Source organism: Haemaphysalis longicornis, unplaced genomic scaffold (assembly GCF_048455015.1).
Source record: "Haemaphysalis longicornis isolate Haplotype H1 unplaced genomic scaffold, Haemaphysalis longicornis Haplotype H1 scaffold_3, whole genome shotgun sequence".
In the NCBI taxonomy this organism is placed as follows: Eukaryota; Metazoa; Arthropoda; class Arachnida; order Ixodida; family Ixodidae; genus Haemaphysalis; species Haemaphysalis longicornis.
The window spans coordinates 10528443-10556393 of record NW_027526335.1 but is presented as its reverse complement, the minus strand read 5'-3'; the positions used below and the strand labels follow the sequence as shown (position 1 = coordinate 10556393).

General features: G+C 46.3%; 1 protein-coding gene across 1 annotated transcript; it reads right to left on the bottom strand.

The window, feature by feature from the left end:
* LOC144173796 (iripin-1-like) lies at positions 1-27930 on the bottom strand. The gene is made up of 4 exons (XM_077702055.1): positions 27816-27930; positions 27594-27745; positions 3096-3967; positions 1-985 (listed from the first exon to the last, which is right to left on the bottom strand). The coding sequence occupies exons 1-4, from the start codon at positions 27928-27930 to the stop codon at positions 673-675; spliced, it is 1452 nt and encodes a 483-aa protein (XP_077558181.1). The 3' UTR covers positions 1-672.
* Positions 27931-27951: the final 21 nt, after the last annotated feature.

Sequence of the window (27951 nt, the reverse complement as noted above, 5' to 3'; positions counted from 1 at the left end):
AACTCCGATGAACCAAGCTCAAACTTAAACAGCTCTGCTGTTGAAACATCCACGAGCCACTGTCATGATTGCCAGTGTCATAGACGTGCGTTCTTCAGGGACATTTCGGTACACAGGTGGAAGCGGTGAACCTCTCGGTCCGGCCTACTGCGCAGAGTGAAACGGAATGGCATCACTGGTGTTCGTGTGCATTCACTGGTGTACGAGTGAGCGCGCCGTACCACACTGACACCACCTCGGTAAAAGTACGGTACGAGAACAGTACGCATACTCGCGATGTGGCACGGTTACCCATTAGAGTGTTTTACAAAAGTAGCAGAACAGGCCTCTAATACTGGGATGGTGCAGAAACAATTTTGGCAGGGATAGGGATACCGGATTGACAACATAGAAGCTACCAGAGTCTTAACTGCCTTTTCAATTAGGCAAAGCCTGCACGCGCCGTCCTGGTGCGTGGTCAAAGCCTCAAAACAGCGAGCTGTTTCCTTTGCCTTCCCAGGGAATGTGTTGTACACCCGGAGTCTCGTTGTACGTGGATGGCACTATTTTTGGTACAAGTTGCTGCTACTGAGCGAAAAAGGTAAGCTGCCTGTGGGCCGTGGACGGGGAGACGTGTGCGTGCAGCAAGACTATTCCTGGGCCGGGAAACAGATACTCGTTGAGGCGCGCGTCTCAGGGGACGCGGTTCACTTGTCCGACGAACAGTACGGCTCGGGTGCGGGAGTTCCGGATGAAGAAGAGGAAGGGCCGGTCGGCGCGGAACCGCAGCGGGGCCATGCGCGAGGTGATGACCGCACTGCTGACCGCCGAGGCCTCGCTGCCCTCTTCGTTGACTTCGACCACCGCCTTGTGGACCACGTCCGTCACGCACAAGTCGCGGCCGCCGGTGACGCCCGACAGGTCGGCCTCGCTGTCGTCGAACATTTTGCGGACGCCCACCTTGGGCAGCACGTCCCTCAGCATGTACGTCTCCTCCAGGCGGAACCTGCACGTCGCGTCCTCTAAGCTCAGAGGACCGCACGTGCTCGGGAGCATTCCGCGGCCGTGAAAAGGGTACAACCAGAGTCCCTCAATGCTTTTTAAAGGCATTGGCGGACTCTGGTTCAACCTTGTATTTAGCTTTATTAAACTGTGAAACAGCGCTTAAACGTAGACAGTAAGAGAAGACACAGACAGGAGTGGTGACTATCAACTGAGCAATATTTATTGCTTGCTGAAATATAAAGTGCTCAGTTGATAGTCAGCGCTCGTGTCTGTGTCTTCTCTTGCTGTCTACGTTTAAGCGCTGTTTCGCAGTTTAATGATGAACCAATTAGCCCAAACCCAAACGTTAGTTACTTGTATTTAGCACTGCTTGGTAGTTTAGAAACCCCGGGAAACAGTCTTGTGAATGAAACACGAATGAGCAACGAAGCGCGGTGTGAGGCGCAGTTATTAAATTATTTATCGGAAAACGATATGAAATACGCGTGAAAGTGACGCAATAAACAATTTGAGATTCTCGTGTCTCTAGTGATTAGCAAAGTAAGTGTAATGATCAGCTACGTATGACTGATAATTAACAGAAGAATCGATCACTTCATTAATTAAGCTCGTAATCATTTTATTTTTGATAAGTACGTTCGGAAAGATATTTAGCTAAGCATATAGCTAACTATGTAGTTATGTTTTATATAAATCTCTGGTGACCTACATAACAAACACGTATAGTAATTTATGTTACCTATTACATTGACCACTGATGTTATCTGATACGGCTGTTTAAATGTATAAGGGATATTTCTCCCTAGTCTGCGCTAATTAAGAACGAAACGTATTTTTTTTTTTGGCGAGAAGTAATTTACATATTATAGAAATTACTTATTAATGATAAATAAACATGCTGCATTCGCCCTCCTCAGCACAGGTAACGGAACGCTAGAACAAGTAGAAAAATGTTACTATATCGGCAAGGTGGTTATTGTTGATCCGAACCACAAGAAAGAAATCAGGCGAAGAATATTAATGGGCTGGTGGTGGCTTGCTAGTGGTATATTTGGAAAGACACATCTTCAGTCTTTGTTACTACAATGAAGCCATGAGACAATTTCCCTTGTACGAAAATAAATCGCGCTATTTGTGTGTTCTGGCTCGCATTTTCCCGTTGGCGTTTCATTTGCCCATGGCTCTAAATCGGCACTGGATTCAGTAATAAAACTTGCACAAACGGGGGGTGGCTTTTGACGGACTATTGAACAGATTTCCCTATTTTGTTGTTTCTTTGGCGGGATGCTTTTCAATCGCCGAATGTACTCATTTCTTGCCATGACATGGCGGCCCGTTTGAGACAGGAATAACAGAACAGGATCATCATTGGCGGATCCCGAGGGGGGGTCTGGATGTCCTGACCCTGCCTTAATTTTGGAATTTATACCCCAAAGAAGATGACCCCTGGGGTTATAGCAGAAGTCTAATTGATGTTTTCCCAGTCGAAAAAGAGGACAAGAAAAATTTGTGTAGTTTGTCGTATTTTCGCGTCTCGTAGTGTCGTCTTGTATTCTTGTCGTGTCGTGATTCTGATGTTCTGTCGTGTGCCCTACTCCTGTACTAAGTTTGATGTTCCGTGGTGCCGAATTCCTGTGTTGTCGTGATCGTGATGCCCCATCAGTATAGTTACACATAGTTTGAATGTTATTGCACATTGTGAAGAGACGCGTAAATGGCAGTTCTGTTGTGACTACAGGAATGTTTGTCGCTGAGAAAATTGGCTCTGTCATTACAACAGAAATGCGTGTCGTGACAACAGATGGCTTTGTCGTAACAACAGGACTTCTGTTTTTTTGTCGTACGACAGGGATTCTTGTTCGGTTTTTGGGGTATTCCTGTTGTGATTTTAAACTGGGTTGTTTCTTTTTCTTGTATTTTTGGTAATGCGAAATTTTGGTGAATAAAAAAGGCTACTATTCTCCTCTCCCCCATCATCATCATCATCATCATCACTAATGAGAGCTGACCTTCCTTTCATAAAAAAACCTGCATCCGCCCTTGAACGGGATAATGCAACAACGCTTAGAATCCCCCTCCACAGAATCCTTCATTTTACCGTGCTCGCTTACCTAGGCAAGTGTACTTCGACCATGGTCTCCCGGAGCCGAGAGACAGCTCTTCCGAGTGCCTCGAGGGTCAAATTCCTCTTGAGCGCTTCGATGCCCCTGCGTTGAGGTAGAAGGATGGTCATGCTGTAGTCCAGGCCAGCGTAGGGAAGATCCAGAACATGCGCATGGATTTCTCGCGCATGCGCGTATCCCGTCTTCATTGTCCCTCGCATGGTGCGCACTTCCGTCGGGAAGGCCCCGTCCGCGTGGAAGGGTGCCATTATCGTTTTCGCTTTGTCGAACATTGTGCGCCAAGTTCCCTTGAAGTAGATGGCGTTGATGAGAATCAGCCTGGTGGCCTTGTCCAGCGGTTCATCGAACAAAGTGGATATCTTATGCTGCGTCTTCTGGCTCACCCACGTGTTGATGGAGTCCACCGCCTTCCGTCCGGCTCTGGCAAAATCCGCCTCGAAGAGCTCCGCTCCAAAGTAGCGCTTCAGGATATCCACGTAGCTGGGCAGTACATTCAGATCCTCGTTCACCACGGCTGCGTTGGCGACCTTGATCGTAGAGTTGGACGGAGCTAGCAGCAGGAGACGCTGCTCCGAGTGGGCGACCGCGACGCCGTCTTCTTCGATCCGGGCGGTGGCGTAGCCGATCGCGTCGTACAGCTCGCGCCGCGTCATTCCACGGGCCCCGGCGTACGCCATGCCGAGGGCCGTGGCCACGCTGTACGGCGAGTAGAAGACGTTTTGGTCCTCGGAGCGGGGCAGAACCGGCAGCAGCCGCAAGGCGAACCAGTTGTCGGCCGCGGCCAGCTTGGCGCCGCCTCCGGACGCCGCGGCGACGGCGAGGATCAGGCACGCCAGCTGCGCCAGCATACTGCAGGGTCCCTGGAAAAAGTATACCGAAGACAGGTCGCAATGGAAGATTCGCATCGATTACAGGCAGCCCGCTGAATGAAGCCACGTTTATTGATGTTCCTATGAAAGAGAAACAGCAAAACGCCCCCCCCCCCTTCCGCCCCCCCCCCCCCCCCCCCCAAAAAAAAAAAAAGAAATCCCGGGCCATCCTCACAACGTGAAACCTGAGGAGGAGTGAAGCATGCAGTGTATACGGGTATTCTTGGCGCCTCGGTGTTTTTGCCCACGGAGGTGAGACCTTTGGTGGGTAGAAGTATACAGCTTTGCTCTAAAAGTCTCGTGTGTTTGAAGCACGAAGCGTTCTAGAGCAAGGCGTTGGAAAACGAGAGTCCCGGTGTGTTCTCTTAGTACGTGTTCTTGTTCACGGAGATAAAACATTCTAGCGCGAGGCATTGGAAAACGAGTGTTCCAGTGTTTTAGTACCGTGACTACATGAAACAAGGACAACAGGAGACGCCGACAACGCGAGCCTCTCAGGGGCTTCACCCCTAAAATAAGACAGCCCTCCTGAGCCGTTTATACGACTGCGAACTGCAACAGGTAACCAAAAGATTTTAAGGTGCCATGAAGACGAACTACAACTTCGTTTAATTTGGAAAACTAGGCTTCAGTACCTCCCTCACTTCTATTCCAGCCGTGAAAGAAGCTTTTTCGCCGAAAAAAACGCAAGAAATACTGAAAAATTGCGCCCACCTCCCCGCGAGGGGAGCCCTGTGTAGATGCGGCGCATCGTGGGGTTCACTTGATGTTTCCGTTGGATTGATTCTGAAATCGCGTGAAACGTGTCGGGAACGCGTATGATTATTATCTTTTATGATTATTTTAATGTTTTATTGGCCAATCTTGGTCAATCTATCTAAGTGGTGTGCTTGGGGCTTCGCTGTCGCAACGACCTTTACTCCATCATTGTTGCTGTAAGTGGGAGCTTCTTTTCTCTTATTGCAAGTGTTAATCATTGCCCCATCATGCGTTGTATCAGTAGCATCTTGACGTAGTTTGAATGAGTCAAGGATATGAGGCGCGTTCGTAGCATTTGATTCTGTCTCGGTTTTGTGGCGCAGTGGGAAGAGCACCATGTACCTCGCGTTCCGCCCACAGGGTCGTGGGATCGAAACCGGGCGCCGCTAACTATTATTTTTTTTATAGTGTAGGGGGAGGTGCGGACAACGCCGTATGGAGGGACAAGGCGAGTGAATGAGATGCAGTCGCATCTAAAACGTTCAAATTCCGCGCTACAGTGACGTCATATCGGCCAGCACTACATAATTTTCAGTGTGTTAATTCTACGTTAGCACTCATATGATGCGATGAAACGTGTGGTAATTTAAAGGTACACCCACAAAGTACCCCAGCCAGAATGCCCCACAGAGGTTCGCGGCATCTCCTTTGGTTCGACTCAACGGCAAAGCGAAGACAGGCTCTAAAGGGACTGGGCGAACCATGAGATTTATTGGCCGAGAGGTACAGAAATACACATCGCCGAGACAGGGCTAAGAGCTACACCGTACCGACGCGCGCCTCAAAGCCCGAACTCGAACGGGCTGCGGTGGCCGAGGTTACACGTGGGCTGCTACCGAGGTAGGCCTAGGACACCTACCCGTACGTACGATTGGGGTTAAGGGCCCCGCTCCTAACCAGTGGCTGCGAGGGTGCGGACGAGCCACGTCAAGTTCCGAGATCCCTACTCTCGGTCCTCCATCTTCCACCTCCCATCTCCCCCCGCAAAGCTCCCGCGCCCCGCTCGAAGGGCCCTAAACAGGTTCCAAGATTACGATTTAACGTGCGCAATCGCCGGAGTACTATCCAAGGAATGTCCTGCCGCAAAAATGGTTTAAAAGCGTTGAGTATTACCCCAGTTACCGTTCATTAAAAAGGGCCAGCAATAAGGCCTGGAGCTTTTACCTTCTCATCACGCCTCCAAAGCACTGCGGAAGCTGTGACGTCACCTACCAGGCGCAAGACCTCCCACAGAAACAGGACAAAGCTCCTTGTAGACCGTGCAGACAGATGCTTGCCGCGGTCGCGCGTGTAGCGGCGTTTCTGTCTGCAGAGGCTCTCCGTGTTTTTCAGTGTTATTCATATCTTGTAAACGACGCGCTATATCTACGATCTCAGCTAAGCTTGTAAGAGGGATGGCGACGATCGACATTCGTCCCGACTAAGACATTCGTCTACACGGCGACTTTCAATTGACAATTGAACGCTCGCCTGCAAGCGCGTCCTGTGCATTTACAATGAGACACTCGATAGACAATTGGTTCAACGGCCTTCCGAAGGCCTTTGAAACGGCCGTGTAGCACAGGTGTAAGACGATCGACATTCGTCCCGAATGCGGTTCCAGCGCCGCTCGCTGGAACCGCACCCGCATATCCCCCAGAGCATGGAACGCTGATTTGCTACAGCGTTTAAAAGGGGCCCATCAATAGCCGCGCCGTACTGTTCAGTGTTTCGTGCGTCATATAGGCTGCGTAAGAGCATTCTGCCGCACGTCAGAGCGCGGCAGTATGGCGACGAGGATCGGTAGGTAAACAAGGAAAGAATGCGCGTTTGTGCGGCCCGGGCTTTACGCAGAGGTGTGATATTTGGTATGCTTTGTCGTGAAGGGGTACTCTAGGGACTGCGCAATTGAAAGGGCGACCTTCGGAAGCCTGCTTATGGTCTCTGGATCGGGGCAAAGAGGAAGGTTTCTGGGTGAGGAGGAGCGATGGCGGTGGCGGGGCAGTTCTTGCCCGCCGGCGCGTCGGCCCGCGAGTCGACGTAGCAACGGGACGTATGTCGCGGGCGAACGCGCGCGCCGCGCTCGCGGGAAGAGGAAAAGGGGATCCAAAGCATACCCACAAATGGTACTAGAGGACCTACTATAATCTTTTAGTCATGCGTATCAGCGATGGGTTGATACGCATCAGCCCATCAGCCCATGTGATGGGCACAAAGGGGCTTGGGGTGCGGCCTGACCGCGGCGACCATTGCCGGCAATGCACTCCCTCACCAGAGCAGGACTGGCCACCCTGGTGTAGTAACGGCCACAAACTCCCATGAATACGCCAATTAACCCACGGCCCTCAGTCCCCAGCGGCTGCGAAGCAAATGACCACGGCGGCGGTCAGACCTGTGACGCAGCAGAGGGTGCTAAGAATCCCTGGATCCGGACAGGCCGCCAATGGAATCTGAACCTGGCAACGTTTAACGCGCGAACCTTATCTAGCGAAGCAAGTCTCGAGGTGTTGTTCGAGGAATTAGAGGGCATTAAATGGGATGTAATAGGGCTTAGCGAGGTTAGGAGGGCAGGCGAAGCCTTTACGGTGCTGAAAAATGGACACGTCCTATGTTACCGTGGTCTAGAGGACAGAAGAGAACTGGGAGTGGGATTTCTAGTCAATAAAAGCATAGCTGGCAACATACACGAATACTATAGCATTAACGAAAGGGCAGCAGGTCTTGTAATTAGGCTCAATAAGAGGTACAAGCTCAAGGTGGTGCAGGGCTACGCGCCCACATTCAGCCTCGATGACCAAGTAGTGGAACGCTTCTATGAAGATGTGGAATCGGCAATGGCTGAAGTAAAAACACAGTATACCGTAGTTATGGGGGACTTCAATGCTAAAGTAGGCAAGAATCAGGCTGCAGACAAGGCAGTTGGGAACTATGGTCTGGGCTGTAGAAATAGCAGGGGGGACCTTCTAGTTGAGTTTGCAGAACGCAATAACCTACACATAATGAATACCTTTTTCTGTAAACGGGAGAGTCGGAAGTGGACCTGGAGGAGCCCGAATGGGGAGCACACAAATGAAATAGACTTCATATTATGCCATAAGCCTGGCGTCGTGCAAGATGTGGAAGGGCTCGGAAGGGTAAGGTGTAGTGACCGCCGCATGGTAAGATCTCGAATTAGGCTAGATTTGAGGAGGGACCGCAACAAGCTAGTACGAAAGAAGCCGATAAATGAGCTAACAGTAAGACGCAAAGTAGAAGGATTCAGGATCGCGCTGCAGAACCGATATTCCGCTCTTAACGAGGAAGCCGAGCTTACGACACAGGAAGATAGCGACAACCTTACACGCATTATCACGGAGTGTGCAGTAGAAGTCGGGGGCACTATGGCTAGACAGGATACTGGTAAACCTTCACAGGAGAAAGATCTAATCAGGAAACGGCAAACCATGACAATCTCTACCGCAGCTGACAAAATATAACTAGTGGAGCTCTCGAAGTTAATCAATAAGCGTAAGACAGACAGCTGACATACGGAAATATAATATGGAGAGCATTGAATACGCTGTAAAGAACGGAGGTAGCCTGAACGCAGTGAAGAGACGTCTTGGCGTGAGGAAAAATCATATGTATGCACTTAAGGATAAGCAAGGCAATGTCATCACAAATAGGGATAAAATAGTCACAGTGGCCGAGGAGTTCTATAGGGATCTGTACAATAGCCGGGACATGCAGGATAATGCCGAACGAGACAGTAGTTCAAAGGAGATAGACATCCCACCAGTAACGACCGAAGAAGTAAGGAAGGCTTTGAAAGAAATGAAAGGGGGCAAAGCACCTGGTGAGGATCAGATAATAGCAGACCTCTTGAAGGATGGCGGAGAAATTGTGCATGAAAAACTGGCAAACCTGTACACGCAATGCCTAATGACCGCAATGGTACCGGAATCTTGGAAGAACGCGAACATCATTCCAATCCATAAGAAAGGCGACATGAAGGACTTGAAAAATTACAGGCCGATCAGCTTACTGTCAGTCGTCTACAAGGTATTTACCAAGGTAATCGCTAACCGAATTTCTGAAACCTTAGATTTCAGTCAACCTAAAGAACAAGCAGGGTTCCGTAATGGTTATTCAACAATGGACCATATTCACACGATCAATCAGGTGATAGAGAAGTGCGCTGAGTATACTGAACCCCTATATATAGCCTTCATAGATTATGAGAAAGCATTTGACTCGGTCGAAACCCTAGCAGTTATTCAGGCATTACAGAACCAGGGGGTAGATGAGCATTATGTAAGAATACTAGAGGATATCTACAATGGGTCTACAGCTACCATCATCCTTCATAGGGAGAGCAGTAAAATACCTATAATGAAGGGTGTCAGACAAGGAGACACAATCTCTCCAATGTTATTCACAGCATGTTTACAAGAAGTATTCAGAACATTGGATTGGGAACAGGTGGGAGTAAGGGTTAATGGAGAATACCTCAGTAACCTCAGATTTGCTGATGACGTTGCCTTGCTAAGTAACTCGGGGGACGAATTGCAAAGCATGCTTTCCGCACTGGGCGAACAGAGTAGAACCGTGGGCCTGAAAATTAATATGCAGAAAACTAAAGTAATGATCAATAACCTCGGGACAGCACAGCGGTTTGAGATAGGTGGCGAGGCAGTGGAAGTGGTAAGCGAATATATCTACTTAGGCCAAGTTGTGACCCCAGATCCCAACCATGAGGCAGAGATAATTAGAAGGATCAGAATGGGGTGGGGTGCATATGGCAGGCATTCTCAGATAATGAATAGCAGCCTACCATTGTCGCTGAAGAAGAAAGTGTATGACAACTGCATCTTACCGGTACTCACCTACGGGGCAGAAACTTGGAGGCTCACTAAGAGGGTTCAACTTAAATAGAGGACGACTCAGCGGGCAATGGAGCGGAAATTCATAGGTGTAACATTAAGGGACAAGAAGAGAGCGGAGTGGGTCAGGGAACAAACGCGTGTTAAGGACATACTAGTAGAAATTAAGAAGAAGAAATGGACGTAGGCAGGGTATGTAATGCGCAGGCAAGACAACCGTTGGTCGTTAAGGGTAACAGAGTGGATCCCTAAAGAAGGCAAGCGCTGCGGGGGGCGGCAGAAGGTTAGATGGGCAGATGAGATCAAGAAGTTTGCGGGGATATATTGGTCACAGTTGGCACATGACCGAGGTAATTGGAGAACTATGGTAGAGGCCTTTGCCCTGCAGTGGGCGTAGATAGGCTGGTGATGATGATGATGCTGATGATCAGCGATGGTTAGTTTCGGCGGCAGCCAAACGCACAAACAAGATTCTGTAACGTCATAGAAACGTTGCCGTAAAGGGGAGTCGCCACTGCTTCACGTGTTTTCTTTAAGATCTCCATTAATTCCTCGACGTTTCTGATAAAACTGGCACCATTGTTATGAGGGCGAATCAGTCTTTCTAATGAACCCAACTTCTATTTTGTCAATAATAATAATATAACAAATTTTTCTAATGTTTCCTGACATATTTCCATTTCAAAATAATGTATACCCGAGTTATTAAATTTCTTTTGCCAAGAATACAGTTACTATGTGCAGAACCAACCTTCGATTGCTGTCGATGTGATGTCATGAACATCGTTTCGGACGCGCGACAGAACTCAGTTATTCACTGAATTCGCAAAAGTTTCAAAAATATGAAAATAATTTTAAATATCCCCCACTACACTCTTAATCTGGTTCCACGTAAGATCCACTTAGTAACTGGAACTTTTTTGCAAAAAAGTTCCAGTTATATATTTGGAACCGTGTTCCACATATCCTGAAAATTAAGTGGAACAGTGCCCCACATATTTTTGCAACTAAATTATGTGGATCGGCGTTCCAAATAAAAGTATGCGGATCACTGTTCCAAATAAAAGGGTAGTTTAGGTTACTGGAACAGTGATCCATGTAAAATGATGATGGAATTTATCCGGTGCGCCGTTCCAGGTACCTTCAGGCCAGCTGTTTATATAAAACGGTGTTCCTATAGACATTGGGAAGCTGTCTATGGGACTCCACTTTTCAAATATTTCTGCTTTCCTGTCGGTATACACCGAGGTCATATGCCAGGCTGGCGGATGCATTGGTATCAGCAGGAAACCGCAAGCACCATTTTAACACAGCCTTGATATATGACCCGCAGTAATACCAACAATTGGAAAGCATAAATCACCGCAGCAGTGTGGTCCCTGACAGTTCCCAACAGTTGCCTATCGGAGCAAAGTTCTATATAAAAGTTGGTCTGAGGCACCTAGAGCGGCACACTGGTCTTTGGCTTCATCCACAGAATCCTGTTCTTGGTTCCAGCTGCATGTAAAAGAAACAATATACTTGCATTAAAATACGCACGAAACCAACTATTATGACTCATAAACTGCTTTTCAACATACTATACAACTTTATTGGGTGTTAATATGATACATTTCAGATTCGAATAGCTGTCTATTTTAAATTGCACAGAAAATGACCAACGTACAAGGAATAAATACCATACCGAAAACACTAGGCTCCAAGTGGCATTTTCACATATTCACCTTTACTCAAAAACATGGTTAATAAAGACGGTATTAGGGGCAACTGCTTCACAAATAAATAGACGTGCGCGTCTACGCGGCACTGACACAGACATTATACAACAGTGAGCACCAAATATGTTGTCTTATCAGATAAACCAAGGTAATTCAAAGGCGGAACGACTCATTGCGCTTGCCATACTATGTTTGCGCATAACTGTTTAGGAAAACGCTATTAAATTGTAGGGAAAGGCCTAAAAACAAGCCATACACGGTTGTATTATCACAAACCTACAACAGTGCAGTGCAAGAGTTTTGGAAAACAATGCTCGAGCCAAGATTAACGATAAAACATTTTGACACGAGAGGTCACATGTGGCAGTATGCCACCATTAAAACATGATTATTAAAGATAGTAGTTTCCTGACACCAGACGTAAGTGTAACATCAAGCTATTTGTAGGCAAAATCATACCCAGCTTTCTCGCTCAAAATTACAACCTCTCGGGAACCTAGAAAAACCACTTTAGGAAAATGACATTTTACAGAAAGCTAGAAGTCAACGTGAAGATTAAAACGCTGAAAGAACATTTGAAGTTTCTAAATATGTTTTTGTGTAATTCGCTGTCAAATCTAACTCCCCATGCATTTCTATGGGATAGTTCCCATGGCTCAGGAACCCAGTCACGCAACGTGCCAGACTTGAAACTGTGCACAAAGCAAGCATTCACCTCAAATATTAGCTGTGCAAAATAACATTTTCATTTCGCTAAAAAATTGCAGAGTAATCACTGTTGAAAGGACTGCCATGAGTGGGAAAGCTGCACATGTAGACTTTATGAGCGTCCTGAAAAGGCCTGACTTAAGGCACGTTACTTGCCCCAACAATTTGTAGTTGTTTAAAATAATTCATCCCAAGAAATCTCACAAAAGCCAGCGTGAATCTTATATAATTTTGCAAACCAGGTAGCTGGAAGCATGTTACACATATTAAAATTTAACAAGCAGACTAATTATATACGTCATCAATTCAAGCGGGAACCAGCCAGACATCCTTAAGAAGCAAACAAGCCAGCGTTGAATCATACAGGTGACTAGTTTTACAAAGCAGACTTGAAAGCATTTTTTCCAGCCTCAACATTTTACTTTAGGTGAAATTAACAGTTGCGTGCTATAAAAACCCTCCCGTCTTGCTATCAGTGTAATTGTGACCAAAGCCCTGCTTCTGCCAAGCAAGAAATGCAGCTTTGTTCAAAGAAGAAAACTTGTTCAAGCCAAATACGCACATTTGCAATTCTTCTAGGTCATGGGTGTCAGCTCACATCCAGTACTAAAATTTATCAATGAAGGCGGAAGCCATCTGCGTAAATAATCACTGTTTCTTTTGCATCAGCAGCAGCACTGCCATGAAAAAAAATCTCATGAGCTACACTTGAACATTAAGGACGTTACAATGCGGTGCCATGAACTACATTAACACCCACTATAGATTCAAAGGCAGCCTGCGCATTTTGCCAATGATGAAAAATAAGGCACGACTTCAGTGTTCAGTTGAAACGAAACTTGCATGTGCCAGTAACTTAAACCTCTTCATCTGATTTCACCCCCTTCATGCCTATCATCTGAACTACTTCATGCCTTTCAAGAGATACTTTAACCTCTACCAATAATTTAAAATCCCAAGTAGAGCCGAACACTTCAAGTATTTCAACAGAGACTCCAACTTAAATGACACCAGACCACTGTCAAACTTCTCATGCTTTCCGAGAACTCCCTGCAAAAGTCCCAAGAACTCTCCAAAGGCACACAACCATATGAACATGATGACACGATGAAAAAGATGACATGCGGCGAAAAGGCTGACCACATCCTGAAGTGACAATGCAGGCGGCGAATCCGTGATGTGTTTCTTGCGGGAAATATTGATGTCGTTAGTCCCTTCTCTCAGAATAACCGGGCCTCGAGAAGACTTACTGATCACCTCATGTACCTTCAAGGAAACAAGAAAATTTTGTTACATGGTTGCTTTAAATGAGTGAGTTGCTTAGTCCCTTTCATAACACAGTAATTGATTTAAAATCAGTGATTTCTTGGGTTTTTTCTGAGAGTGCTGCTAAAGGTGAAAGTGCGCTGAATAATATCACCCCAGACAATCAATGAAATTGCCCTGATTCTGGAAAGTATCCAACTTTGGCGCATCGGTATCCTGAATATAAGGTTTTTTTTTATCCTTGAGAGGTTTCGTTTATTAATCAAATAATAATTACTATAATCACCTTTCGGCATTATATACTACACACCTTCTCTCTGCAAAAAATTTTCTATGTACTGTATAATGTGCTCCCAGAATGCTGTAGATAACTATCTTATTATAACTTACAGCTAAACGATGTTTCTACCACAAAGAAATAAATGGCCAGTCATAGGAAATCATAAATATCGCACTGTGGTAAAAATGTTTTTGTGGAATTAGTTCCACCTGAAATATTTCCCTCTCGATATGTATTACCTCCATGGTTCGTAGTGGTATGAGGCAGAAGTTGAGCTGACTAATGCTGAACTAGGCTTTTGCACAATTTTCTTATAAATCGTTTAGACCACAGACGTCACTTTCTGTGGTCTAAACAATTCCCTTAAAAAAAATTAACCCTTATTTAACCACCTGTCAAAATCCAATGCAAGCATTACTCATGCTACGCCTGTATTTGGGAGTATTATTGGTGCTACGGGCGTATTAAAAGCGGGAAATTTAAATCGTCAGTTGCCACCGTATTGTTGTAGCAGCAATCACATTGGGCGTGTCCGTGGTGCTGGCAAATCACGACAACAACTCTCAAGGTGTAAAAGCTAAATATTTACAAAACTAAAATACAAAATAGTGGTTTTTTGGCCACTGTTGGAGCATCCGTAATAGGCGGAATGTGAACACAATGGCCAATATTGGAGTTCACGATAACTTCTTAACTCTGCGATTTTATTAGGACGAACAGACCCAGAAATTGAGTCTCGCAAAAACAAAATGCCAGCTTACCCAACCAAAATTAAGACCCGGGTGTTTCTGCCAGGGCCGTCTCAAAGTGCACTTCCAGGAAAGTTTCGCTAACGTGTTCCGAAAAGCTCCTACTGTCACCTTGAGCCACAGGCCAAGTTGTCACTGAAAAGAAATTTCAAACCATTAGTTATAAAGAAACTACCTAAAAACGCGCCATGAAAGACCCAAAAATAGCAGTGCGTACTTACTTGTAGATTGCAATGATTTCATCCCGTGTAAGAGCTTCCCTTCTGATGATACACTTCCAAGAAAGGGTCCAAATACAATTAAAATGGCCATATGCATTCCTTCTACCACTGTTTTAGGTCTATCTTCGCCCTATTGCCTAGAAAATAAACAGTACAAAAATATCAGAGAATAAATGTATGCCTTGCTTTAACCAGGGAGCACGAGAAAATATTGAACAATGTCTGATTCGTTCCACGAAAGTATAATGTCTTTTTTACAGCGGAAGCCCTGGTAATCTTTTCTTGCTAAACAATTCGAGATATGAAAATATTTGAACATACTTTAAACTCACCTGTCCTTGGTCTATGCGAACTGGTGAATATCTGCACAATATGCAGAACTCAAAAAAAAACTCTTTTGTGGCTTATAAGCTCCACAGGGCATTCATAATCCGCCACAATCTCCCCGACGACCCTTCAGCATGCCAAAGATGTCTTCATCCAGTGAATGCCACAGCCATGACTTCGCAGGAGCATGTAAAGAAAGGAAATAATTTGTTTTCATTTTTTTTTGCAGAGGAACAAAAACATTTGTCACAACCTATCAGTGGAGGGCCAAACGTCTCCACAGTCGGCCATATACTCTTTCTGAACAGGTCATAGAGTATGAATACAGAATGTAGCAATCTGCTTTTGCAGTATAATTTCTATCTTCAAAGGAGAACAGAAATCGATTAATGTTTGGTACACATCATGATGCAACAACTTTGCACCCGAGCGTTTTGAAAATTATTCCAACTCTCGAGCTGCCACTGACTATGATAGTATAAAATGGCAGGAATGGTATATTTTTAAACTTACTTTGTGACGTTAAAACTTCTAATAGTCCACACGTGAGTTTTATGGGTAATTATTCTGAGGTCTCAGGTTACCACTGACATTGACAGCATAGAAACGGCACCACACTTTCTGCGTGTTTCCACCTGCCTTCCCCTTCACAAAAGGAACGTTTTGTTACTACGCTACTGCTCAGACAACCACTTTCCCTTGCATTTCACTACACGTCAGGGAGCCAACTAACGTTGACTAGTGTAAATAGACCATCTGAATTCATCGAAGGCATTGGAAGAAACAAGGAAAAACAGCACACACAGCACAGATAAACGTAAGCAGTGCTCCCGCCAACTCCTTGAACGCACATCAACATTAGGCGGAATAGTGTGATTAGCACCGTAAATTTATGGCTCTCAGAAGACCAACACAACGCAATTAACACGGAAGACGCTCCGACAAACATGTTGGGCAGTGTGTGCGCGTGAGACAATAGCGTGCGACTAACCCGAGAAGATTCTGTACCGCTGACAGGTACAGCAACCGTCAATATACAACTAAGCAACACCACACGATAAGGGGACATGCAGACTCGAGAAATGCGCGCACCAGCCACTTTCTAAATAGCACTAGCTAACGTACGCAGTCAGAAATGTCAAGCCGACTCCGACCCACAAACACACAAGCTTAAGTGAATAACGGCCGCAAACGTTTCTCGCATCGAACAGGCAGCGGAGCGGCACGTTTATCGGACGCAGTGATGAACAAGTCAAAGAACAACAACCGTTACCAGAACACAAATAAGCAGCACTGACCTTTTTTGCGCCTCCCGGCAAAACTTCACTTCGTCGAACAGTAAATACAGCCCGAGGACATGAAGAAATCCGCAGTTTCACGCCACAACCAAACTGGTAACCGTTCCCGCCAGCCTGACCGACAGGCCGACAGTTCATTTAGTACATCAGGCGCATAACGCGAGCAATCGAGAAAACCGCTATAGAAGGCCACTGGTGGCGCTGCATGCGGACGAACAAAAACTAGCTTCCGTAAACGTTGAGACGTAGGTGCGCTGCTGTCGTTAAAAGTGTTCACGCAGTCCCGTTTTTCCCTCATCGTCGTTGTACCCGTTGCCGTCCCACTATACCATGCATCAACGCAAGCGGCGCTGCCTTGTATTCTTTCCTCCATGCTGTCAACGCATGCGCACGGCATGCCGCACTGAAGTGGCGGTAGTTTCGTAATCGTTTCGGCCAACGTCTTCTTCCTCCGTGCCTTTGGCGATGCACGCCGTGGCCAGTGACCAGTCCGCGGAAGAGATCACAAGCTCGGCACCCTTGATCGCTTATATTTGCTTCGGAAAATTGGAGTAGGCCTCTAAGCGGACGTCTACGCGGCTCTGACCCTGGAACAAAGAGCTCAGATATTAGCCAATTTAACACGTTAGTTGGGCTAAAGTTGTTTCTCTCCGCGGTCCGTGAGCGCGTGCGGTATGTGTGCATAAACTTTGATGACAGCTTTATTTCGTTCTTTGCAGTGAAAACAAAGCGACGCTTCTTTATTGACTGCCTTCTCTTGACAAGTCTTTCCAATACCAATAATATATACTGCGACGCTCTTTGATACCCACGTTATAGAAAACTACTTCCGCATAGTGAATCCAGGGTGATTACTCGCTAATTAGCGAGTAATAATACTTTTGCCCGTTTTCCAGCAGTTTTTCTTCATGAACACCAATAGTGCAGGAAAATAGCAACGGGGGAACCAGCAGGAGAAGGCAGGTCATTCGGTGAACTTGAATTACTACGGCAAGTAACAACATTAGGGTAACACTGCGAATTTTCACGATACTGCAATGCATAATTTGAAATAAGAATGCCATTTCAGTATAAATATATAGAATGTAAGGCAGATGCTGCGGGGCAGATTTAGTTCTCCGGGTTTTGAGTCATTCTCCTCCTGCAAAGAGGCTTTCGTTTTTGCTTGTGGAGATTACTAGCCGGGACGAGACAAAATACAAAAACGAACTTCTTAGCATATAACTGCAAGCGTAGCATGATGTGTGTGGTGTAAAATGTGACGCAGTCGGTTACCATTATGTATGTACCCCATCACAACATAAGTAACGTGGACTACGTACCAGTGAGCGCGTACTACACCACAGCGAGATGATGGCTGAGTGTTGAACAAAAACTGCCATTTCTGCTAAGCTTTGTAAACCAAATGGCCTCAACAAACCAAATGGCCTCAACAAGTATTTCGTAATGAAGATGTTCACACAAGCACCAAGAATTCTTCAGCGCTATAGCAGCTATGGCTTTGCCCGAACGGCATATGGGGAAAGGGAAGACGTTTAGTCCTTCTCAAATTGAAGTCACTGGTGATTTTGTACTTGACACCTCAAATTAGAAAAATACGATGCTCACGAAAGCGGTTTGGGTGCTGCAGAACACCTGGAAATGGGTTCCTGCAATTTCTTCTTTTGCCTAAGATATCCTCCTCTCGACATTTTTAATGCTTTGTACGGCGTTGAAAAAAAAAGTGGGATTTCGTTTTCTGTCAAGGGACATCACTAAAACTACAGCTTAGCCGTATTATGAAAGTTAACTGCTAAAAGGCAGTTTCATAGATGTCGGCGAAGTTCATTAATTTTATGTGTGGTGTGCGCGTGCATATTAAACGCGCACGTGCATCTTGGGTCAAAAAGCACCTAATATATATGCGGTTCATTGTTTCAGTTGATGCATGAAAGAGTGCATACTTCACTGCCGTGCACGAGTTATATGGAACAAGACACGAGCAAAAAATATACAAACGCACTCTCCCCAACCGTTTACTGGGACATAAGTGGAACAGTAACCGGAACCGCCGACATCGCATGACCCCATTTCTTCGGTTCCAGATAAAAACCACGAACATAAAGAAAACAAGCTGACGGCTCCAGATAAGATCCACCTATATGCCTCGTTCCAGTTATTCTTTCGTTCGGATCCACATAAAATATATGGATCACCCTTTTTAACTGGAACTTATATGGAACCAGATTAAGAGTGTAGAGGGCGACGAGATGCAACGTGATTTTTTTTATAATATATTGTGCGTTATACGTTTCTTTGTATCCTTAGTTATTCCGAAACTTAATTTGAGATCGGTCGTATGGAACACTTTGGATGTAACCGAGGCTGAGAACCTTGAAGATGTACAAAGACGTTTTGTAAGATTTAATGATGATAGGCGTTTTGCTCGAAGAGTGTATTACCAGTACGAACACATGTTCGAAAAACTGCACTTAGTTACACTGTCTAAAGGAAGGAAGGATGTCGATTTTGTATTTCTGTTTAAATGTTTGCATGATGTGATTGAGTGCGACAGTTTCATGTCGTCAATACAATTGCGGGTACCCAACAAGTACTATCGAGAATTCATTGTGTTAAGTAAAAAGATTTTATTCTCGTGTGCAACGACTGCGTAATTTGTATCATAATGTGAGATCTAATGATGTTGATAGCTTTAAAAATAATATCTGCATTTAAACTGGCTCTTGCAGTGTTATAGTGTCTCATGTGTTAGAACTCACGTTTTCTGTCTTTTCTAATGTACTTTTTTTTACTTTTACTTTTCTTTTTTTCTGTTGTTTGTGCGCCACCGTCTAAGGCCACGAGCTGTTGGTGGGCACGTACGAAAAAAGGTGAATCAATGAATGAAAGAAAGATTTGTCCCAAACATGCTTTCAGAACAGATCCCGCGGTATTTATTAGGCACGGAAAGTCGCCCAACTTGACTTTTCTTCTGAGCAATACTCACATACAAATTTTTGGAACATATTTAAGGATGCGTCTTTAAGTTCCAATGTTAGACGCGTGCATTTACCAAATTGGAGTGACCGTCCACATATTTCTAACACTCCTGCCCGGCTGCACCTGAACTTTACAAGGGGAGAAAATTAGCAGCCATTCTATTCTGTGAAGGTGGTTGACCAGCGAAGCTGCATAAAATACATATCCCACAAACGGTTAAGGAATGCACCGGACATCTCCCTCATGGTCAGAACCCACGGCCCAGCCTCCTCCACCTCCCGCTGTTCCATCACGCTACCACCACATCCTCCACCATTATCGCAACCTTCGCCTCACCTTGCTTCAACCTCACGCTCAACTAACCGAGGAGGAAACAGTCTCGCGTCAATTGCAAACAATTAAACACCTATTACAACACACCCATCCTCCACTTTCTCCTGCCCAATACCTCCTCCCCTCTCACTTGTCATCATCATCATCATCATCATCAGCCTATCTACGCCCACTGCAGGGCAAAGGCCTCTCCCATTATTCTCCAATTACCTCGGTCCTGTGCCAACGGGGACCAATTTATCCCCGCAAACTTCTTGATCTCATCTGCCCATCTAACTTTCTGCCGCCCCCTGCAACGCTTGCCTTCTCTAGGGATCCACTCTGTTACCCTTAATGACCAGCGGTTATCTTGCCTTCGCATTACATGCCCTGCCCACGTCCATTTCTTTTTCTTAATCTCTACTATCCTTAACACGTGTTTGTTCCCTGACCCACTCCGCTCTCTTCTTGTCCCTTAATGTTACACCTGTCATCTTCCGTAACACCAAAATACCTGGTGTTATTCTTAGAACCAACTTACAGCAAAATCTTCTATAAACTTAGACATTTTATTTAGAAATTTGGGTGACTAGTTTTAAACAGAAAAACAAACAATTCAATTATGTTATGTTTCAAGAGATATGGATGTGTGTGGAAACGTGCTTATTAACCCCTTTATCCTGGATGCGTTGAAATCTTCAGATTCTAAAATCAGTCCCATGCATCTAGATCAGCAATTTTTGTAGTGAGAAACCAGAAAAATAACAGTACGTGATTAAGAGGAAAAACTTAGAAAAGGGCATTGCTAGCGTTTAACTTTCCATTCTGCGGGTGGTATGGTAGCCGCCACACAAGTTCCACCCAATAGTTTTTCTCAGTCACAACGCCGCAACACAGCCCAAGCCAAGGCCAGTACGACACAATGCCTTTTTTCATTTAACATAACCTAACCTAAGTTAACGAGCTCAACTTGAAGCATTTGTATAGTGCAACGTCGGTACTCACACCGGTACTTACCGCTACTTATATGACGCCGTCCCCAAGTAGGGCCAATTATAAGCAAGCAAAACAAAACTTTTGTCATGTAACGAATCATAAATAACGAATAAAACAAAATAACGCGAGACAGGTGCCAAGATTAATTAAATAAATAAATAAATAAATATATAAATAACTGATTGGCAACATATGACAGCGTGAAAAGTTTACAGAAACTTACAGCAGCAAAGCCAAACAGGAAGAGCGCTCACTCTCAACCGATGATTAGGCAGCAATCACGTATTAATATACTAAGGTTTCGCACAGGCGTATATAACAGCTGCGGAACTTCCAAGTATGCCAGCCAATACGCAGAAGCAACCCGTTGGCCCCGCCCGCCTCCTCTACCAAACCCTAGCATATGCGGGCGGGAGGGTTAAAAAAAATACACGCTCGTCAAAAGCGCTCATAGCCGAGAACTCAGCAAGGCCTTGTCGGCGCCACGTAATATAAAGGGAGTGTCGCTTAAAGCCCTGATCACCTTTATGCTTAATGTGAAAGCTTCAAAGAGCTACCGTGCTGTCTGGCACCTGCATCGACCAGTAATATTGGCCCCATTGAATTACGGCACTCTGTAATGTGAAAGCTCTAAAGAGCTACCACCTGCTTCGGTCTGTAGTCTTAGCCCCATTGAATTACGGCGCGCACAAGTGCAGGCCCCAGAATTGGCGGGCCAAATCGTTTTTATTTCCTTCCGTTCGGGCATGCTCTCGCAAACGGTCATTAGCGGAACGGGACGCAGTGGCAGCGTGTGTGTGACAGCGGTCGCACGCTGCGAACCCCTCCTGACATGCGACAACTACTGCGCTCGACAGACGGACCCCAGGCCGTTTTCTGGATCATTCCCCTGGCGTAGAGAAAAATGATTTGGCCCGCGTATTGTGGGGCCTGCGTTTGTGCGCCGCTACTCAATGGGGCCACGATTACAGGTCGAACAAGGTGCCATGTCGACGGCATGCGCGGGAGCTCTTGGAGCCCTTTCACGCCAACAAGAAACGTCATCAGGGAGTAAGCGACCCTTCCATTGTAGTGCGCGACAAAAAGAGGACCTGTTCAGTCCTCGGCTGTAAGCGCTTTTCACGGGCACGATCTTTTCCCCTTATCGCGCGATTATGCTTGGGTTTAGTGCAGAAGGGGAGACGAATAGGTTGCCCCTATGAGACTGTATTTGGAAGTTGTTTTTATACATGTTTTTTTTTTTTTTGAAAAGGGACACCCAGTAATGGGGTTGTATTTTTGGTTATATCTCTATACCAGAATATTTGCCTAATCGTGGGGAAATGTCTGTACCTGCAACTGTACCTCCGTTTATATTTTATATTTTATTTTACCTGTATGTTTTATGTATATATTACCTGTACGTATATTTTCTGTACCTGTACGCATATTTTATAAGAACTGTATAGGTAATTTTTTGTTTGTGCGTGGGCGTATCAAGGGTTTTGCACAGTTATTCATTTTTGTACCTACTTGTCTTAAAATGGTCTCCTGGGCCCTGTCAAGTTCGACGCGTAGACTTTAGCCCAGAGACCATCAAGTTCTGTATATTTTCTGGAAAATAAACTTGTATGTATGCCTGTATGTATGTATGTATGTATGTATGTATGTATGTATGTATGTATGTATGTATGTATGTATGTATGTATGTATGTATGTATGTATGTATGTATGTATGTATGTATGTGTGTACGTGGTTGTGCATGCGTGTATGTATGTATGTGTATGTAAGTGGCTGGCATCATCGGAAGTTCTGCAGCACTTATGCAGCTCAGTGCAATCAGAGTCCTTCACTGCTATAATAGGTGATTACCGTCCAACAAACGGCTGAAAGTCAGCGCTTTTCTGTGCGCCTCTTTATCTGAAAGTCTTCGTCAACTTTTCGCGGGCTCAACAACGCACTGTAGCTGAGCCGACCGCTTTTAGGGCTCGCCAAACCGGCCAAAGCTAGCGGGGCCAGTTAGATTGGACATCGGAACATTTTGGACCACCCGCACAGTTGTTGAAGTGGCACACACGCGTCGCCATACTGCGTCTGTGATAAAAAGAACTTCCAGAGCATTTCGTTCTACGCGGCCAAAACCCGGATCACCGAATGTGACTTCCTGGTGCATTACAACAAGGGGAGTAATCGTCTTTAAACAGTTGTGGTGATGGCACGTTTCCAACCAAAGTGTCAGGCTGGTTCGTACAGCTCTGTTTATCTAGTAGTACGCCAACAAATATTTGCCGCACAGCAAACGATGAAGTGATACGACTGTTCTTGCCAAAATTTATGACTAATGACTCAGCCTCGTATGGCGCCAGTCGAGTAAGAACTATTCGATTCAGTGATCTCGCCTGTACAAAAAGACCTGTTCCTGGGCTAATTTGTATTTACTTAAAACTCTTAATAATATTTACTTAAAAATATTTACTCAAAACATTTTTTCAAAAACTCTGTATTTGAAAAAATGGGGCAGCTTCGCAGTAGTGGCGCGCAGACTGGGCAAACAGCGAAGTTGGCGGCCCCACCCAGCTTATTCTTGGTTAGGCTAAGTTTATGCGTCGTTATGCTAGGAGACGGCCAAGTTTTCTGCCTGGTGCGCTCGTTAGCCCCCCAAAGAGCAATGAACACTAGGCCATTAATATATGTGCAATGTACGGGTGCCCACCGGCTTTGCGGTGAAGCTCCAAGAGCAGCGGAGGGCGCAGCGGGGCAGCGGGACGATCGTTCGCTCAAAATTCTTGAACTGGTTCGGTGGCCACCGTTCGGCTTGTGTATGTGGTCTGGCGTGTGGGACTCTAACCAAGAAGTTGATTAACGTTATCACTTTTGGGCCTTTTGGCTTCCTTCATTTTGGCATTAATTTTCTCTTTGCCATGGCTCTTTGCGCTATCGAAACTGCACCACTCGTCGCAAAAAAGCGATAGAGCAAGCCACCACGCGACGCGTTTCCAAAGCCCTGCTTGTACTAATGTATCGCGCTTTCGGCAGGTGTCGCCACCTGTCGAAGGCGCGAGCGGCGAGGCTGCGGTATCGACTCGCGCGATGCCGTCATCGCTCAGCGAGGTTTTTCTCCGCACGTTCGCCGGCCCAACCACCAGCTTAAACAGCATCGCTGTTAAAAAATTAGAGCAGTTCCACTCAACGTGAACGCTGTCAAGTGCGGAGCAGTGATTCGCCGAATAAGGTCCCTAAAATTACTAAGGTAGCGCCAACTGCTCCCTCCTTTTCCGCTGCCCTCCTCTTTTTTCTTTCCCCTCACCCGCGGTCCCTTTAACTTCGCGGCGGTACCGCCATTTTTGTTGGCTGCTTCAGAGCAGGCGCCCTCGCAACGCTTCGGGCCGCTCGCTGCCGTTTTCGCGCCGCAATCGCTCTTTGGTAGCATTTATAGGATTTCTAGAGCCCCGTTTTACCAACACGCACTGAGTGAGGGTGTTTTGTTTTATATTTTTGTCTACAAGAAGATATTTGCGGGGTGGATGCCGCTGGCACATACGCACAGCGCGGTTTTTGTTTACGTGTGCGGCATGCTTTAACATCTCAGGATATAGCTCGTGAATGCGAAAGGATCGAGCGTGGACATTTCAAACTGCTCTGTTACGGTAGTTCCGTCTTTGCATTCGAGTGACTGTGGTCGTGCAATCAATGCAGAGGGCTTGCGCACGGTTCGCGGCAGTATACAGAGTGCTTCATTCGCAAATGCCGTCGTTCGAGCGCTGCGCTGGGGTCCTTGCATTCGCCTTCGATGGTTGTGGATGATTAGCGGCGTTCAGTATGCGCCCGCTTTAACTACCGACATACATCCTACCTTAATTCTGCGCAGTTTAGATTCCTTTGCCGTTTTTGAAGAAATGTTTCTTTCACCTTCATGTCATTGTAGGCTGCTGTGAATAGATTAAAAAATACACACATGCTGTTGTGCGTGTGCGCACGTACAGCGACGTGAAAAATCTCTGCTTCCCCGACTTCGCAGCCGGATACACTAAACTGCACTTGCGGCCGTACGTTCATGTGCAAACCGAATGAAAAACGTATGCTTGTAATTCTGGGAATAGGCGCCAGAGAAGACTGCGATCAATCGATCGGGAAAACTGAAATTACAGATTTGTGGCCTCTTATTTCTCATACGAACCAGAGATCGAGCCCTCTAAGTACAAATTATGTAACTAATTACTACAGTTAATTAATCATGCAATACGTTTTTTATCGGGCGCGGTCGTTTACAGCCGTTATTAATGGAGGCGCCTGGACAGAATTGTTTTGTGCTTGGATATATTCTGGCGTATTTGTACATTGAACTAACACAGGAATACACCCGAAAGAAATTCGAAAGAGAACCAATGTCATGGTGATTATCAAGAGAAAACAATAAGGCATATCACAAAAATGAATTGGTGCCAGCAAATGGATATTTTATTGGAACAAACGTCCGTAATGACGTCGTGCAGGTGGCTTGTGCTGCTGACGTGGCTTCCTGTGAGAAAAAAATGCTGGGAGTGGCATTTGGGTTTAGTTTTTTTAACGCCAAGCTTCTCCAATATCCGTTGCTCAAATTGATCTGTGAAATAATCCTATTGAGAAGGGAAAAAATGTCACCACCGAGTTTGAGATGCACCACAAACACTCCGCAAATATAGGCAATATTGCATTGCAGAAGAGAGTTATAATGACCGTTCTACCGTAGCATGGTCAAATGCGTGTTCACGCATTTGCTCAGTGCCGCGTCCACGCTCAACTCGCTTACACTAAACCCGTTTAACAAGCGCTTTGCTGGACAAAAATAGGTCTGCTGAAAATAATATAGTCGCCCAGTGTGTTTTTGTTCAAATCGCAATGACTGGATACGCTGCGCCGTTGACTACTAAGATGAAGTAAGAGCGCACACTGCAAATGTACGGCATCACGTGTAATGCAAACGTAAGATGTTATTAACGGCCCTCTGTGCAAACACGGAAGGAAGGGTGTAGAGCCGTTGCGGTGCGAATATGCATTTCAAGCGCCCATTCAAACGTGCGCGAATTTAACGAAGCAATAACAGAAATTGCGAATCAAACGTACGTCAACGGCGCGGTCACTAAATTAGCTGGCCTAGCCGCAATTTTCTTTTTTCTCGTAACAGCCTCAATTTGCGCCGCACTGACCAAGCACATATTACACAGCAAATCACTCCAATGTCATAACAACGGGATTATAATCCTGGGTCGCTAACACACAAAACATGACTTCACGCCACAAAGCTTACACGCACTCGGAACGCACACGGTACATGGTCAGACGCAAGCTGCCGTCGGCCAGAACAAACACGAATTCAGGTGAACAATTCTCACGTCACGAAAACCTTACGACAAACGGCTGAACATGCTACGCCGCTGATAATTATGCTGGAAGATAAGCGCGCGCATGACAAATACACGGCCTCTTATCCAAAGCAAAGCTTACGACGGGACGAACTCGCCGCTGCGCGCAATGCCTACTCAGAACAAAGGATGGACGACGGTCGAGGAAGGAATACGCATTTTTTCGTAAGTGACCGCTCAAGCTTGCGCAGAATTTAACAGAGCAAGAACAAGCATTCAGGAACTTACCTCGCAAAAGAGTGATGGCAACGTCGTTCGGAAGTATACGCCCGTTCAAATCTATGCAACCAAACTTTACTCCTTTCTGCGTCAGGTTTCCCAGACGGAATAACGAAGTCTTTTGCCCTCCCTGACGATATTCGCGCTGCCTAAGGCACAACACATCGGCAGCGAGAAGCAACATAAAGCGACACCGATGCGACATTTGTTCGGGTCGAGCAGCTAATTTTTACTTTGCTATTAGCTGGCGCCTACGATAAAGCCGGCACTGATGCTCCGTGGCTCGCCAGCCAGAAATGGCGCCGAAGCGGCGGCGTTGCGCAATGTCCCAGCCGGTGAAGCATCGGCGGGGCGACCCGGCGGCGGAGGCAGAAGAAAACTACCACGTGACTTTTCTGTTGGCCAATGGCGGGCGGCGCTGGCAGGAGGAGGAAAATAGCGCGGGTGAGGGCGAAAGACGTCGAGACTTTAGTAATTTTAGGGGCTTTATCGCCAAAGGGGCTGTCGCGCCCTCTCTTAACTTCAGTTTCAGTATCAGCCTGGCGTTAATGCCGATAGTAGTCAAGAGGGGGCGCTGCAGCCACTGAAAATGCCTATTAAAATACACTGTATTGAGTTTTCATTATTTATGGGTAATTCATGCGTTAATTAATGATTTTTTTCGTATTTTATATTATTGTGTACTTATTTACGGTATAACTACGGCAACCTCTGTGGCAACGGCGCAGAGCAATGATCACCCCCCCCCCCCCCCCCCCACTTTGCACATGAGTAAGGTGTGCCTGTGCAGCGCAATTGGATTTACATCGGTTTCGTACGCGAGGGGCCCAGGTTCGTACCGACCAGGGTAAACGGTGATCTTTTGGAAAGCCTTTGTTTGGGTGCATGACGCCGCGTGATTGCGGCGGCTAGATACCGTGGCCCTGGACGAGCCACGACGACAAGCCGGGCCTAAAAATTGCTCGGCACTAAAAAGCTTCCATGCATTACGTGGGCAGCGAAGCTGCCACGTGCGGCAGGTGTTTTAAGCATGACGCGTGGCCTGCCCATTTCGAAGTAATGGGTGGCAGGTGTTTGCCAGTTTTCTGCGTCCACTGGACCGTCACATTTCCCTTCCATGTAGCCATGCAAAGCGTCGCTTCAAAAATAGACGGGCAGAAAAGGGTGCTGAACGAGATTCGCCTGTCCTAAAGGATGATTGAATGAATACATTTATTGTTAAAATGGAAAGTAAAGACCACCGGCAGGCGTCGTTTGTCTTACGTAAGGGTGGACACCGAAACGCCTGCCTGCTGGTGTGGGGTTGTGGGGAATGGGGGAAAGAGGAGACAGGAAAGGGAGAATAGAGAGAAGGAGAAGATACATATATACATATATGCAGGACCAATAAGCACATATATGTACAATATGTACGAGATAAAGACTCAACACTATATATACAAGACTGAAGACTAAACGTTAAGAACACTAAAGAAATGCACACACACGCGCACACACAAACAAAAAAAGCACGGCAACAGTTCACTTTAACTGGGGAGAAAGCGGAGAGCCGGGAGGAGTACCGAGCCGTCAAGGTAGGAACCCAGGCCCTCATGAACTCCGTCCCGCTCTCCGGCACTGCCCGGCAGCCACATAATCTCTTCGAAGGGACGAGCCTTTCCCCTGAGGGCGGCCAACAGTTCAGCCCTCCCAGCCGCAAACTGGGGGCGGCCGCCTGGAAGTGCCGACACGACGGGTCGTCGACCAGCTCCAGGCGGTGTTTTCACTCGACCGTCCATACGCACCCCACGCGGAGGCCCAGGACATCCGAGCGTTGCTGTCGTGGCAGCCGTGTAGCCCGCACGGGTGCTGGGGCCTCTCCAGCGCCCAACCTCGAGTCTGGGTGCGGGGCCCGCACATGCTGCTGGATCAGCAGTAGGG

What these genes read in the sequence shown, in the direction of transcription:
- LOC144173796 (XM_077702055.1), bottom strand. Translation starts at nt 27,930, where the DNA reads ATGTGCGGGCCCCGCACCCAGACTCGAGGTTGGGCGCTGGAGAGGCCC. An exon ending in GTCCTGGGCCTCCGCGTGGG is followed by an intron (nt 27,746 to 27,815) that starts GTGCGTATGGAC and finishes CGGCACTTCCAG; the next exon opens with GCGGCCGCCCCCAGTTTGCG. An exon ending in GTCGAAGTACACTTGCCTAG is followed by an intron (nt 986 to 3,095) that starts GTAAGCGAGCAC and finishes CGCGACGTGCAG; the next exon opens with GTTCCGCCTGGAGGAGACGT.